This window comes from Poromitra crassiceps, assembly GCF_964638095.1.
Source record: "Poromitra crassiceps genome assembly, chromosome: 3".
Lineage (NCBI taxonomy): Eukaryota > Metazoa > Chordata > Actinopteri > Beryciformes > Melamphaidae > Poromitra > Poromitra crassiceps.
The window spans coordinates 79,744,896-79,758,426 of NC_139625.1; the positions used below are offsets into that span (position 1 = coordinate 79,744,896).

The 13,531-nt window shown below is 43.6% G+C and overlaps 1 protein-coding gene across 1 annotated transcript in view; it reads right to left on the reverse strand.

Annotated features, from left to right (window-relative positions):
* The window catches only part of LOC310773294 (sorting nexin-9-like), a 52,254-nt gene that overhangs the window by 26,671 nt on the left and 12,052 nt on the right, over positions 1–13,531 (reverse strand). The window contains exons 5-10 of the mRNA XM_083633175.1: positions 13,268–13,358; positions 12,622–12,757; positions 9,308–9,392; positions 4,322–4,447; positions 2,239–2,356; positions 440–570 (exon numbers count right to left, since the gene is read on the reverse strand). Coding sequence (XP_083489301.1) covers positions 440–570; positions 2,239–2,356; positions 4,322–4,447; positions 9,308–9,392; positions 12,622–12,757; positions 13,268–13,358 — 687 coding nt within the window. The remainder of the gene's footprint in view (positions 1–439; positions 571–2,238; positions 2,357–4,321; positions 4,448–9,307; positions 9,393–12,621; positions 12,758–13,267; positions 13,359–13,531) is intronic.

The window sequence follows — 13,531 nt, forward strand, 5'->3', positions numbered from 1 at the left end:
TTAAAACCAAGCCCCGCAAATATTGCAGACATTCGCAAAATCGCAAAATCACAATTTTGCCCCTAAAATGACGAAATTCCCACCCTGACCACTTCCACTTTTTTGTGATGTCATTGCAGTTGGGAAAAGGCTTGAACCCTTGTAATGGCTGCTTGCGGCTATATTTGTCAACTATTATTGCTAACAATGGCTAGCCTGGCTAGAGCTAACTCTGGCTGGTATCAGTATCGCGTTACTCAACCGTGAAATCCCAAGCTCCCAGTTTAAATGGAATGCATCATTATACTTCCCATGAGGCAGACTAGTCCTACCACTATAATTGGAGGCGTGTTTGTCTGTGTGTCGGGAGTTGCATCCTAATTTGGTCTAGCATTCATCTGGTGTGGTAAAAAAGTGGGCATGACTTTGGCTCTCTATAACACACACACACACAGCGTACCCTCTCATCTCTGTAGGTGAGGAACAGCTGGAAGACATCGCTCTGGGCGACCACTGGGTGGCGACACATGCGGCTCATCCAGCCCTGCAGACGCTCCATACGCATCCGAATAAACTCCTCCTCAAAGCGCCCTGCACACACACACACGCACACGTACACACAATACGACAGCGCATTAGGGTCATTTGAGATTCAACATTTGACATTTGATTTGTTTATTTAGACGGGACAGTGCAAAATTAATGGACACAAAGAACATAATCAGAGTGTAAAAATTGCCGGATTTAGCACGAGACTCGAGCACGAGGCTCGAACACGTTGCACATGGCACATGGCACATGGCACGAGGCTAATTTCCATCCGTAGATTCAAGATTCAAGAGAAATTTTAATAGCCATAGTGAGTAATCAAATTACAAACAAGGAATTTGACTTAGAGCAGTATGCAGCGCAGAGATCACACCAATAGCAGAAGATGGATGGCGCTAAGATCCAAGACTTGGATTGTTAATTCTCATTGACTTCCATTCAAACATCTTATTTTGGGTCCTCCAGCCATTGTTCACAAAAGTCATGCACATTATTTGTGTACTTGGTTCTCATCCTGGACCAAAAATCTTGGAATTGTCAAAAAAAGAAAGAGGAAAATGTGGTTTTGGTTGAAAATGTGGTTTTAATGTTAATTTTGCACAAAAATCTCCAGCCATTTTCCCTAAAATTCACGAAATTCCTGATGTTAGGTATCCATCCTAGTCAAGGTTTGAAATTTGTAGTTTCTACTGTGTTTGACTATTTTCAGTTTACTATGCAGTTTACATTAAATGTATGGGAAATCGATCCCTATGCCAAACTTAGGGAAATGGTGGAAAACAGAATTTTACAGTACAAACTACAAATTTGAAGCCTTGACTCCAGGATGAATGCCTAACATCAGGTAATTGAAGTGATTTTTTTTGCTAAAATCCATGGAAGTGCAAAAATTACACTTTTGGGCTTTTTGGCTCAAATCGTGCAGTGAATATTAAAAAAGTGATGATTTTGGACACCCAGCCATTTTCCAAAAAATCATGAATTATCTCTCTCCAAAACCTCACGCACGCACGTGCACACACACACACGCCATACTGCATCGCCCAGATTAATTAATCACCAATGCTATAATTATTAGCCTACTATAATATTAGTCTACAATTATTTTCCCCTTTGAGTAGCCTGCATTCATCTGTCAGCTCTCTGTCAGCTCTCATCTCCCTCTCTCTCCAAACCCCCCCTCTCGGCTATGTCACTCACTCACCCTCGCTCTCAGTCTCAGTGATAAAGAAAATAAATAAATTCTACTGAAACAAATTATCTAACTAGACCCGTCGGGTTTTCTGTGGAAAAATAAACAGGAACAAATAGGCTACAAAGGGGTTAATTGGAAATGAATTGAGAAATTTTTTTTACAACCTGGATCTCATTTCTAGTTTTATTTATGGTTTATAACTCACCCAGAAAAGGAATTTTTGAAATCGAACCACCACAAAGCTATAACGGGCCGAGCAACGCCCTGGAACAGACAGAGGAAATAGGGCCTGTAAATAGCTTATTCTCTGTCACACAGTGGCTCATATCCTTATTAAAGCTAGAAATAAGGTCCAGGTTGTAAAAAGAAACGTGCAGGGAGCTCTGGGTAAGCCTACAAAAATACCTCATCAATGCGGTACTCTATTGGGGAGAAAACATGAGGGGAAAAATAGGAAGCAGCTATATGGGCCGAGCTTTGGGGGTCAGCTTCATGTTGTCATGGCGACCACTGACCTGTGACCTGCTTGTCGGGCAGGCAGGGGATGGGCACGGCCGAGCCAAACTTCTCCAGCAGACGCTCGTACAGCCAATCAAAGTGCTTGTAGCGATGATTGACAGGCCTGTTGGTCGTCTGTAGGGAGAGAGAGAGAGAGAGAGACAGGCCTGAGACCAACAGGCCTTGCCATTTTCTCACTGTCATGGCAAGAAACGGGCTCCCTGTAGAAGACTTGGTCGATATCTATAACACACTGATCAGAACATGTCTAGAATATACTGCTTTTGGGCTGTACGGCTAAACAACGAGCCACCATGGACAGGGTTCAGAAAAGGGCTGTTAAAATAATGACGAGGTTCAAGGACGTCTCTTTGCATCTTCCTGATCTGCAGACATGAAGAGAACAGGACACTGTGAAGCTGATTCAGGACATGCAACCAGCCTAACCACCTGCTCCACCACATCCTCCCTCCTAGTAAGAAGAAAGGACTGGCCGTGTTCCGCGCAAAGGCAATCAGTTGTCTTTGCCAAAAACCAGAACAAATAGACTGAGAAACTCCACCATCTCTTTTTAATTAGCTGTAATTTTGGATAACATTGATTGTATTTTGATGTTAGGGTTTGTTTTAATAATGCATAATGTGCAGCTCAAGGGCACCCAGACTTCCAGGTCAATCCTTTGATCTTCTGAGGAGGAAATTTGAATTGCCCAACACGCACGCACTGGCTCAGATACTTACAAGTCAGAGACTATGTTTGATCCGAGATTCGTGACTTTGAAGTTCTTCCAAATGAACATGCTTTTTTTTTTAACGTTTTCTTAGCCTCCATCATTCCAGGCATCTTATTTCAAGATGTGTGTGTCTGTTTGATGATTGCATCAGGGCCCCCACTGAGAGGATTAGGGAGGCGTGGCAGGAGGAATTTGGTGTTGTCTTGTCTGAAATGATTTGGGACAGGAGTCTGTCTGTGGTCCAACTCTGCTCAATTAACAGCAGACACCAGCTGATCCAATTTAAAGTCACTCACCATCTTCATTACTCCAAGGCTGCTCGGAATCCTCTCTGCTCCTCCCTACGGCTGTGCAACAGTCTCTGACGCAGGGGATGACTGTCGCCAAGAGACTCAGTGGAAGTCCCCCTCTCCACCTTCTTTTCAGCTGTGGCTGACGGACATGGTCTCGGTTATACGTATAGAGAGACTCTGGTTCCTATTTGTTTAAAAAATTCTCAATCATTTGGGACCCGTTTCCGGCCTACTTAGACGAGGTTAGGAGTGATGGGTGATTCTTGACGTGACTTTTTATGGAGCCCTTCTGTGGGATCCCACACACAACTCTTACAAGCACACGAGCACTTGATGCGGCTGGTTAGTGGTAACATTGGAATGTTGATGATGTATGTATGTTTTTGTTTTTTGCCTGAGCCTGTTTGTTCCCTGTTCTAAAAATTGTAAAATGATTGTAAAAAATATTCGCTTTGTTTCCACTGCATTAGTCGCATTTATCGATACGCCAACTTTTCCACCTGCCCCAAGCGGGAAAACGTTTTAGCAATATTTGGAAGTTTTTTTTAATTCTCTGGTGTTTCTACTCAAGTTTTTCTTGCGCAAATTGAACATTTGCATAAAAACAGGTGGATAGAAACCCACCAAGAGAGAGAGACAGAGAGAGAGAGGGAGTGAGTCAAAGAGAGAGACAGAGAGAGAGAGAGAGTGTGTGTGTGTGTGTGTGTGTGTGTGTGTGTGTGTGTGTTTGTGTGTTTAGGTGTGTGTGTGTGTGTGTGTGTGTGTGTGTGTGTGTGTGTGTGTGTGTGTGTGTGTGTGTGTTTGTGTGTTTAGGTGTGTGTGTGTGTGTGTGTGTGTGTGTGTGTGTGTGTGTGTGTGTGTGTGTGTGTGTGTGTGTGTGTGTGTTACATTTTTTGCAAGTCCAAGTCTCAAGTCTCTTATCAGTCACTCCAGGAAATTTGGATTTAGCAATTAATGCAAATTCAACCAATCTCCACAATGATATTTGCGGGAGGTTGTGCGTGTGTGCATGCATATATGCGTGTGCACGTGCGTACGTGCATGTGCGTTTGTGCTTGTGTGTGTGTGACTCACGTTGGGTGTGACCTGGTATTCGATGTAGCTCTTCAGGCCGTACAGCTTGGAGCCTTTCTTTGGGTGGTCGACCAGACAGTCCAGAGGAGACTGAGGGTACAGCCACACGGGACCCACCTCTCCTGGCTTATGGGGGGAAGGGGGGGGGGGGGACAGTAAGACTAAGAGGGAACCACAGTCACTACCACACATAATCACTACACAGGGCAAGGAAATTGAAAGAGTGTCAACCTACAAGTACTTTTTTTAATAGATGACTCTCACTTTTAAGTCTCACATAGACACTATTGTGACAAAAATGTTTCTACTTTCGCAATAGGGTGAAAGGTGGCAATCAAGAGGCTTGTCTTGGCTACCTTCCTGCCGATAATTGATTACGGAGATATCCTGTACATGCATGCTCCTGTGGCAGCACTATGTAAGCTGGACACAGTGTATCAGATACATGCATGCTCCTGTGGCAGCACTATGTAAGCTGGACACAGTGTATCAGATACATGCATGCTCCTGTGGCAGCACTATGTAAGCTGGACACAGTGTATCAGATACATGCATGCTCCTGTGGCAGCTCTATGTAAGCTGGACACAGTGTATCAGATACATGCATGCTCCTGTGGCAGCTCTATGTAAGCTGGACACAGTGTATCAGATACATGCATGCTCCTGTGGCAGCTCTATGTAAGCTGGACACAGTGTATCAGATACATGCATGCTGCTGTGGCAGCTCTATGTAAGCTGGACACAGTGTTTCATAGGGCGCTGAGGTTTGTCACAAACTTCTAACACATTGTTGCACTCTATATATGAGAGTAGGATGGCCCTCAACCTGCACAGGTTGAGTCACTGGTACCTCTTCATTTATAAGGCCAGTCTGGGACAGCTCCCAGCTTACATGTAACTCATTGAGTGCCAGCCACTTTTGGAGAACGGACGCTCCCAGTGCCAGAGTTTCAGAGCGTTTTCAGTGATTTCTCGAGGCCCACAGAATATTGTGTGATATTACTATGTAAACACCGAACACGCAAAAAGAACAAGGAGACTCTATTGTATCATCAGCAAAAAAAAGTTTATTGATACCATTTTCCGTTCTTTAGTTATCAGCCGGAGAAGATAGGTCAAAAACAGCAAAAACAGGCATTTCCATCTAGAAGCTGAGATATTCAGCCTTTTGTGAAATGAAGCATTTCAAGCACATTCACTGACTCTAGCTAATATTTTCTGATGTAGCGACGTGGTGTAGTTGTGTGCTACCCTGCGTGCCCCACCCCCCTCTCCCCCCCTCAGCTGCAAACTCCTCCCCACACTAGTAACACACAGCCTCACGCACCCAGCGTCTATTTTCGGAGTGCTTTTTGTGCGCCGCCTCCCAGGCAGCGCGACAAGGAAATGCCAACCCGGACTGCAGGGAAAGGTTTGGCACTTCGGCGTCGGGTGCTGCCTTTCTGGCGGCTAATCGTGTGAAGAAACTATGCAGACAGACAGACAGAGGCAGAGGAGCTCAGTTGTGTGCGCGGATTGACTGCTGTTGGCAGGCACCGTCAGATGCAGCCAGAGCAATCTACATGGCTCTGGGCTGCAGCATGAGCGGTTTCTCTTTGATCACGGGGCTTTTTCAGGCTGTATTCCGGACATTTCTCTAATCTGGAGAGCACTGTCGCCACCTGATGAGTCCGTAAAATAGGTTATACAGCTTCAATAGCTACAATATTTGTACAGGACATACATAAGGCTTTGATCCACGTCCCACCGTCAAAAAAGGCAATTGACGACAGCTATCGTCTTTGGCACTCTACGTTACTAATTACTTTGACGACAGGCGTCGTCATTGGCACTCAATGAGTTAATATGCTCACTCATTACCTTGCAGGAAAACGGCACTTGTCGATTACGTTCTCAAAATAGAGTCCTGGGTCCTGACCATACCGAAGGCTTGGACTGAGTTTGGCAAAAAGGCCTTCCAGTTGTCTGCCCCTCTGCCCTGAATGAGCTTCAAGAATCAATGAATCTGCAGGAGCTTGTCTCACTAAACAGTTTTAAACTTGAAAAAAAAAATGAAATGCAGGTCTGAAGTGTTATGACCCATAAGTGGTACCTATATTAGATTGAACCCTGCCTGCCTTCAATGTGAAATTTGTTGTACTTTTTTCTTTTAATCTTTGGTTGTTAGTTGCCTAATGTATGCAAATGTTGTGGTGATATGTTATGTTGTAACTGTATGTCTGTGGCCTTGTGCTGCTTCGTCTTCTTCTTCTACCCAGTGCAATAAGACTTTATAACGCATCTTCCTTTGCCAGGCATTAAACTGTCTGTGGCCCTAACCTTTTTATTTTATTTTTATTACAGTATCAGTTTTTACTTGTCAGTATTTTTATATCTATCTACAGTTATTTATCTAGTCCTGCTGCTTTGGGTTTTAGCATCACAGCCTCCTGGTGTCCTGTTTTTTTTTATCTGATTGTGTTTTAATTTTTTTATGTCTTTGTCATCTGTATGTCTTGACTGCTGCGACATTTTATCGCATTTTACTTTATTGATCCCCTCTGGGGATCAATAAAGTTTTTAAATTAAATTAAATTCAATTCTTGGCCAGGTCTCTCTTGCAAAAGAGGTTTTTAATCTCAACAAGACCAACCTACAAACAACTCCTTCAGCCAATCAGCAGTCAAATCCAAATCCACTCGGAAGAACGGCGAAAACGTCTTTATCGCTGAGAAACACTCCGCTTCACAGCTGTAACCTTGATTAGGCTGAGTTCAAACAGCGTTTGCGCACCTAGTATGGGACAGCGATATGGATACATTTGACCTTAATTATGAACGGTAAGGTGAAATCTGTGCTAACCTCAAACGTTAGCTGTGATTATCTTTACGACACAATCACAGGCGTGACGATATTACAGTACAACAGCACTCCCTCTCATGTGATATTGCTTAATTTTCTTCCTAAAAACATGGCAAAAATGTGTGGTTTTTACGACTGTTGACAGTATTTTCTGATTTATGGAGTGATAAAAAGAGAAAAAACCTCTCTCTCTAATATATCAACAAAATGAAACAATAATTTTGAACCTGGCTTCATCCAATATTCAGATTTCTGTTCTGGAAATGTATGCAAATTAGCGCATATTTTATTAGTAGATAATGCCTATAATGCATATTTAAAGGGATACGCCAACATTTTGGGAGATTCGCCTATTTGCCATATTCCCGATAGCAAAACTAGAATGTAGATGCCTTTCTCTTCCCTGTGCGTACATTAGAAAGTGCGTTTCACTTAGCATGCTTAGCAGCTGAATGGTAGTAAACGGCACAAGAGCCTACCCCCGTTCATTCACCAAAAATACACATTTCAACAGCACCAGAAACACTCACATCTACATGTTGTGACTCGTGTACTCCCCACGCAATAATAATCTAAGTTATAGGAAACGGTCATTTTCGAAGTAAATACATACCAGGAAGTACTGATGCACACAGCGCATGCGCCTCAGGCAAACGCGGAAGTGAATTTGGTTCCGCCACGTTAGTTCTAGCTATGAATTTAATTCGAAAATGACCGTTTCCCGTAACTTTGGATTATTATTTCATTGTGTAATTGTGTTTCATATTTTTGGTGACTGGGCTCGTGTGCCGTTTACTAGCATTCAACTGCTAAGCTCACTAGCAGTTTATACTACAGGCCTACAGGCCAAGCAGGGGTGTTGAGGATGCAATGAGCACTCTTTTAAATTTGATCCACACACACACAAAGAGTTTTGTGCGCCTGCATTTGATTGATTTCTCCTCTGCTTTGAATTGCATCCAGCCTCATATTTTAGCAGGTATTTTAAAGAGTATTTACAACATTGATCCTGGGTTGATATGTTGGCTGACAAACGTTTTTCACGACAGGTCGCAACGCGTGAGAGACTTTATCTGATGTGCTCTTTTCCTCCACCGATCGCCCCAGTGATGTGTCCTCCTCTCTGCTCTTTTATTAATTTGATATACAAACCTGTGCCAAAGACACTTTATGAAGCCTCATATTATTATGTTTGCCGACGGCTCCGTCATAGTGTCCCTCCTTAACAATGACGACCCTGATCACGGCCCTGTAGTGAAGGAATTCATTGACTGGTGTGAGTCGTCCTTCTTAGATATTAATGTATCGAAGACCAAAGACAGGACCATGAAAAAGGCAGGGTCAATCTTGACCGACCCTATCTACCCTCTGACCCTGGAGTTCGAGCTGCTCTCGTCTGGCTGCAGATACATTCTGCCAAAATGCAGAACCAACAGGCACAAAAACTCATTTGTTCCTGCTGCCATTGGCTTCTTAAATAGCTCCATGTGATTTTCAGATTGTAACTGTTGTAATTTGTTGTTGCTGCTTGTTTGATGATTTGTTTGTTTTTTATGCTTCTACTGGCTGCTTCACAAATTGCCCCTCGGGGATAATAAAGCCTACCTTGAACCTTGAAGGCATCTACTCTCCTTTTACTATCGGGGACATTGCAAATAGGCAAATCTCCCAAAATGTTGGTGTATCCCTTTAAACATACCATTTCAGAAAACTTGTAATACCAACAAATGTTGTCTTAATGTAAGTAATTAACTGGTTTCATGGCGATAGCTAATATTAAAGTGTTTACCCTATTCACCTGCCATGTCTCACTTTATACAGTGAGTGAAATGAGTCGCTAAGAATGAAACAAACAAAAGCTTCATTTTATATACGAGTGCAGTGCCCCTTCGCGCTACTACACAGGCTGCTGTTCGCTTGTTTATAGATGTAAGTTTATAGAGTTCCAAAGTCATGGATTTCATCTGCCATTTATTTCGTAAAATGCATCTAAAAATAGTTTTACTTGGTCAAACTAAGCGATTCAGCTATATTTAATCAGGAGAGACCATAGAACATTTCGCTCAGACTAAAAAACTTGAAAATAATAATAATAGCAGGTTAAAGAAAATATGTTTTGTAGAGAGAGGAGAAACAGAGACTCACGTAGACCGGCAGTCTGTCTCCACCTTTAGCTGGAAGCTTACCGAGCAGGAAAACGTCTGGGTTCACAGTTTTAGAGAACGGAAACCTGAGAACAGACAGACAAGCAGGCAGGCAGACAGACAGACAGACAGGCAGACAGAGAGACAGACAGGCAGGTAGGCAGACAGACAGACAGACAGACAGACAGGCAGGCCGGAAGGAAGACAGACAGACAGACAGGCACTTACAAACAGTACCTTGCTAACAGGTCTTCTGCTGCACTACAGACTTTAACGGTAACCTTATTATCTTGTGGAATTTCAAATGTACATAATGTACATACTGCTGTGTAGGCTGTGTAGGCTGTGCAGACTGTGTAGGCTGTGAAGGCTGTGTAGGCTGTGTAGGCTGTGTAGGCTGTGCAGGCTGTGTAGGCTGTGTAGTCTGCGCAGACTATGTAGGCTGTGCAGGCTGTGTAGGCCGTGCAGACTGTGTAGGCTGTGCAGACTGTGTAGGCTGTGCAGGCTGTGTAAGCTGTGCAGGCTGTGCAGGCTGTGTAAGCTGTGCAGGCTGTGTAGGCTCTGCATGCTGTGCAGGCTGTGTAGGCTGTGCAGGCTGTGTAGGCTGTGCAGGCTGTGTAGGCTCTGCATGCTGTGTAGGCTCTGCATGCTGTGCAGGCTGTGTAGGCTGTGCAGGCTGTGTAGGCTGTGCAGGCTGTGTAGGCTCTGCATGCTGTGTAGGCTCTGCATGCTGTGCAGGCTCTGCATGCTGTGTAGGCTCTGCATGCTGTGCAGGCTCTGCATGCTGTGTAGGCTCTGCATGCTGTGCAGGCTGTGTAGGCTGTGCAGACTGTGTAGGCTGTGCAGGCTGTGTAGGCTGTGTAGGCTCTGCATGCTGTGTAGGCTGTGCAGGCTGTGTAGGCTCTGCATGCTGTGTAGGCTCTGCATGCTGTGTAGGCTGTGCAGACTGTGTAGGCTGTGTAGGCTGTGCAGGCTGGCTGTGCAGGCTGTGCAGGCTGGCTGTGTAGGCTGTGCAGGCTGTGCAGGCTGGCTGTGTAGGCTGTGTAGGCTGTGCAGGCTGGCTGTGCAGGCTGTGCAGGCTGGCTGTGTAGGCTGTGCAGACTGTGTAGGCTGTGCAGACTGTGTAGGCTGTGCAGGCTGGCTGTGCAGGCTGTGTAGGCTGTGTAGGCTGTGCAGGCTGGCTGTGCAGGCTGTGCACATGAGAACTGAGGAGTGCAATATTGATGAATCTATGATGTGATGTGTTGTCACTAGGCTGTTGATGTTCCCTTTTATAGATATGTTTGTGCTTTTTATGGCTTTTATGTAATTTTTGTAGACATGTTTGTGTTTTTACATAATTGGGTGAGACCAATGACACATTTCCTGCCTTGGCTGGACAATAAAGTTTTTTTGTATTTCTATTTCTATTCTATTTAATAAAATATTCAGATTCAGATTCAGATGCACTTTAACCACAGTAGGTAATCAGATTACATAGGAGGACTTATGCAGCATAGCGGTCACATCAACAGTAGAAGACAAAAACAGGTGACACTTTACAATAAGGGTCGCTAAATTAAGGGTTAGTTAATGCCTATTATGTTCACTAAGTATTAATTTATGCATTATTTAATCTGTTAGGGTTAGTTAACGGTTAGGGTTAGAGTTACGGTAATAAACATTAACATGAGGGTTACTTAATGATTATTAAATAGAAATGGTTATTAAGCATTAACTGTTTATTTAGTGACAGTTACTGTAAATGTTATTGTAAATTAGTGTTACCTCAAATCAATTCTTACTTTTACTATCCCATTGACCCTATTTTATTTTATTCTATTTTATTCTATTTTAGTTTAGTTTATTGCATTTTATTGCATTTTACTGTATTGACTGTTTTTACGGTTAGGGAGATACTGTGTGATACTGTGTTATGCTATGTTATGTTATGTTGTGTTATGTGGATATTCATGCCTGAGTGCGAGCAACTGTAACTTGTCCCAATTATCCCCCGGGGATCATTAACTCATTGAGTGCCAATGACGTCTAAAGATGTCAATTCAAATAGTAACGTAGAGTGCCAATGACGTCTAAAGACGTCAATTGCGTTTTTTGATGGTGGGACGTGGATCAAAGCCTGATGCATCTCCTGTAAAAGTATGGGGGATTTTGAAGGTGTATAAGCTATTTTACGGACCCATTAGGTGGCGACAGTGCTCTCCAGATTAGAGAAAGGTGAGGAAAAAAACAGAGAAGAAGCCGTGGGCAGTGGGCACACGGAAACCGATGCATGCTGTAACGTTAGCTGTGCCTGTGAACAGCAGGCAATCTGCTCCCACAATTGAGCCTTTCTGTCTGTTGTGATAGTTTCTCCACATGATTAGTTGCCAGAAAAGGAGCACCCGACACGAGCGTCTTTCTGAAAAGATAAATTATTCTCAGCTGGAATCGCTGGGAGCCGGTGACAAAAACGGCGGAGTGCTGTGAAAATAGGCTGGGTGCAGCGCACTTTGAAACGTGCAGTGGAAAATTCAGAGCAGAGAGCCACCAGAGACACTCCCACGGAGGAGGAGTTTGCAGTTGAGGGGGGTGGGGCACGCAGGGCACCATTCAACACCGACCCAGACAGCAGGCTCGATGGACAGATTGGCAAACACAAGCTAGAATATCTGATGCCCACCAGCAGTAAATCAAGACCAGCAAGAAGGCCAGCGCTGCTGGTTGCAGCTAAAAAATATTATTTTGCCATCAAAATTCCTTTGTTTTTGCTCTTTTATTGAAGGAAATTATTTTTGAGGTGTCACTACATCAGAAAATATTAGCTTCAGAGTCAGTGATGTGCTTGAAATGCTTCATTTCACAAAAGGCTCATTATCTCAGCTTCTAGTTTGAAATGTCTGTTTTTGGTGAAATCAACCTATCTTCTCCGGCTGATAACTAAAGAACGGAAAATGATATCAATAAACTTTTTTTTGCTGATGATACAAGAGAGTCTCATCGTTCTTTGGGCGTGTTCGGTGTTTACATAGTAATATCACACAATATTCTGTGGGTCTTGAGTTATCACTGAAAACGCTCTGAAAGGGCTGGCACTGGGAGCATCCGTTTTCCAAAAGTGGCTGGCACTCAATGAGTTAAAGTCTTTCTGATTCTGATTCTGAATATAGAAATACAATCTTTTTTTTAAGTGCAGTCAACTTAAATTTTGAACTCCCCCTGTCTTTGACTTGTCCGAAAATTGTGTGTGTGTGTGTGTGTGTGTGTGTGCGTGCGTGCGTGCGTGTGTGCGCACGTGCGTGTGTGCGCACGTGCATGCGTGCATGTGTGTCTCACTTATTGCGGGAGAGTTTCATGGTTGAGGCTTGTGTGTTGCGTCCTGAAGCCCCGCCCTCCTCGTCGCCATGGTAACCGCCCACAGACTGCTCATCCCAGTCTTCATCCCACTCACCATCATCATCCTCACCTGCTGCTGGGAACATGAATAACACAATTACATATTCATTCACTAATTTTCAATAATAATAATAATAATAATAATAATAATAATAATAATAATAATAATAATAATAATAATAATAATAATGCTATCATAAGATTTTACGTGCAATCGCACTGAATCTTTCAGTATAAAGAGCACCCTGCAGGGATTTTTTAATTGAGTAATTAGGTCAGACTAAATGGGCAAAATGGCTAATTAGTGACCAAAATGAGTTGAACACAGGTTCAGCACCATTGAGAGCTCCATTCCTAAATTACTGATGGAGCTCACAGCTGAGCACAGTTGGAATCAGCCAGGGAAGTGGACTATGAAAACCCTCTGGAGAGAGAGAGGAGAGGCTACATACCAACTAAATGGTCAGTCACACAGGGATGGCTATTCCGCTTGTAGTAGTAGTAGTAGTAGTAATAATAATAATAATAATAATGTGTGTGTGTGTGTGTGTGTGTGTGTGTGTGTGTGTGTGTGTGTGTGTGTTACCTTGTTGTGCGTGTCCCTGGGTGCCCCAGCCTCCCGCAGCATCAGCGCTATAAACCCCGCTTCCCGCCCAGGGGTCGTCGCCATTGGCAACCTGGACAGGAAGTCAATGTGATGTCATGGATGTAAGGAACAAACACACACACACACACACACACACACACAAATAGAAATGCAGAGAAAACTATTGAAGCCAGAGCGTGTGTGTATGTTCTTGTACAGAGCTATCTTAGTGAGGACCAATGTGAGTGTTATACCTGGGAAGTG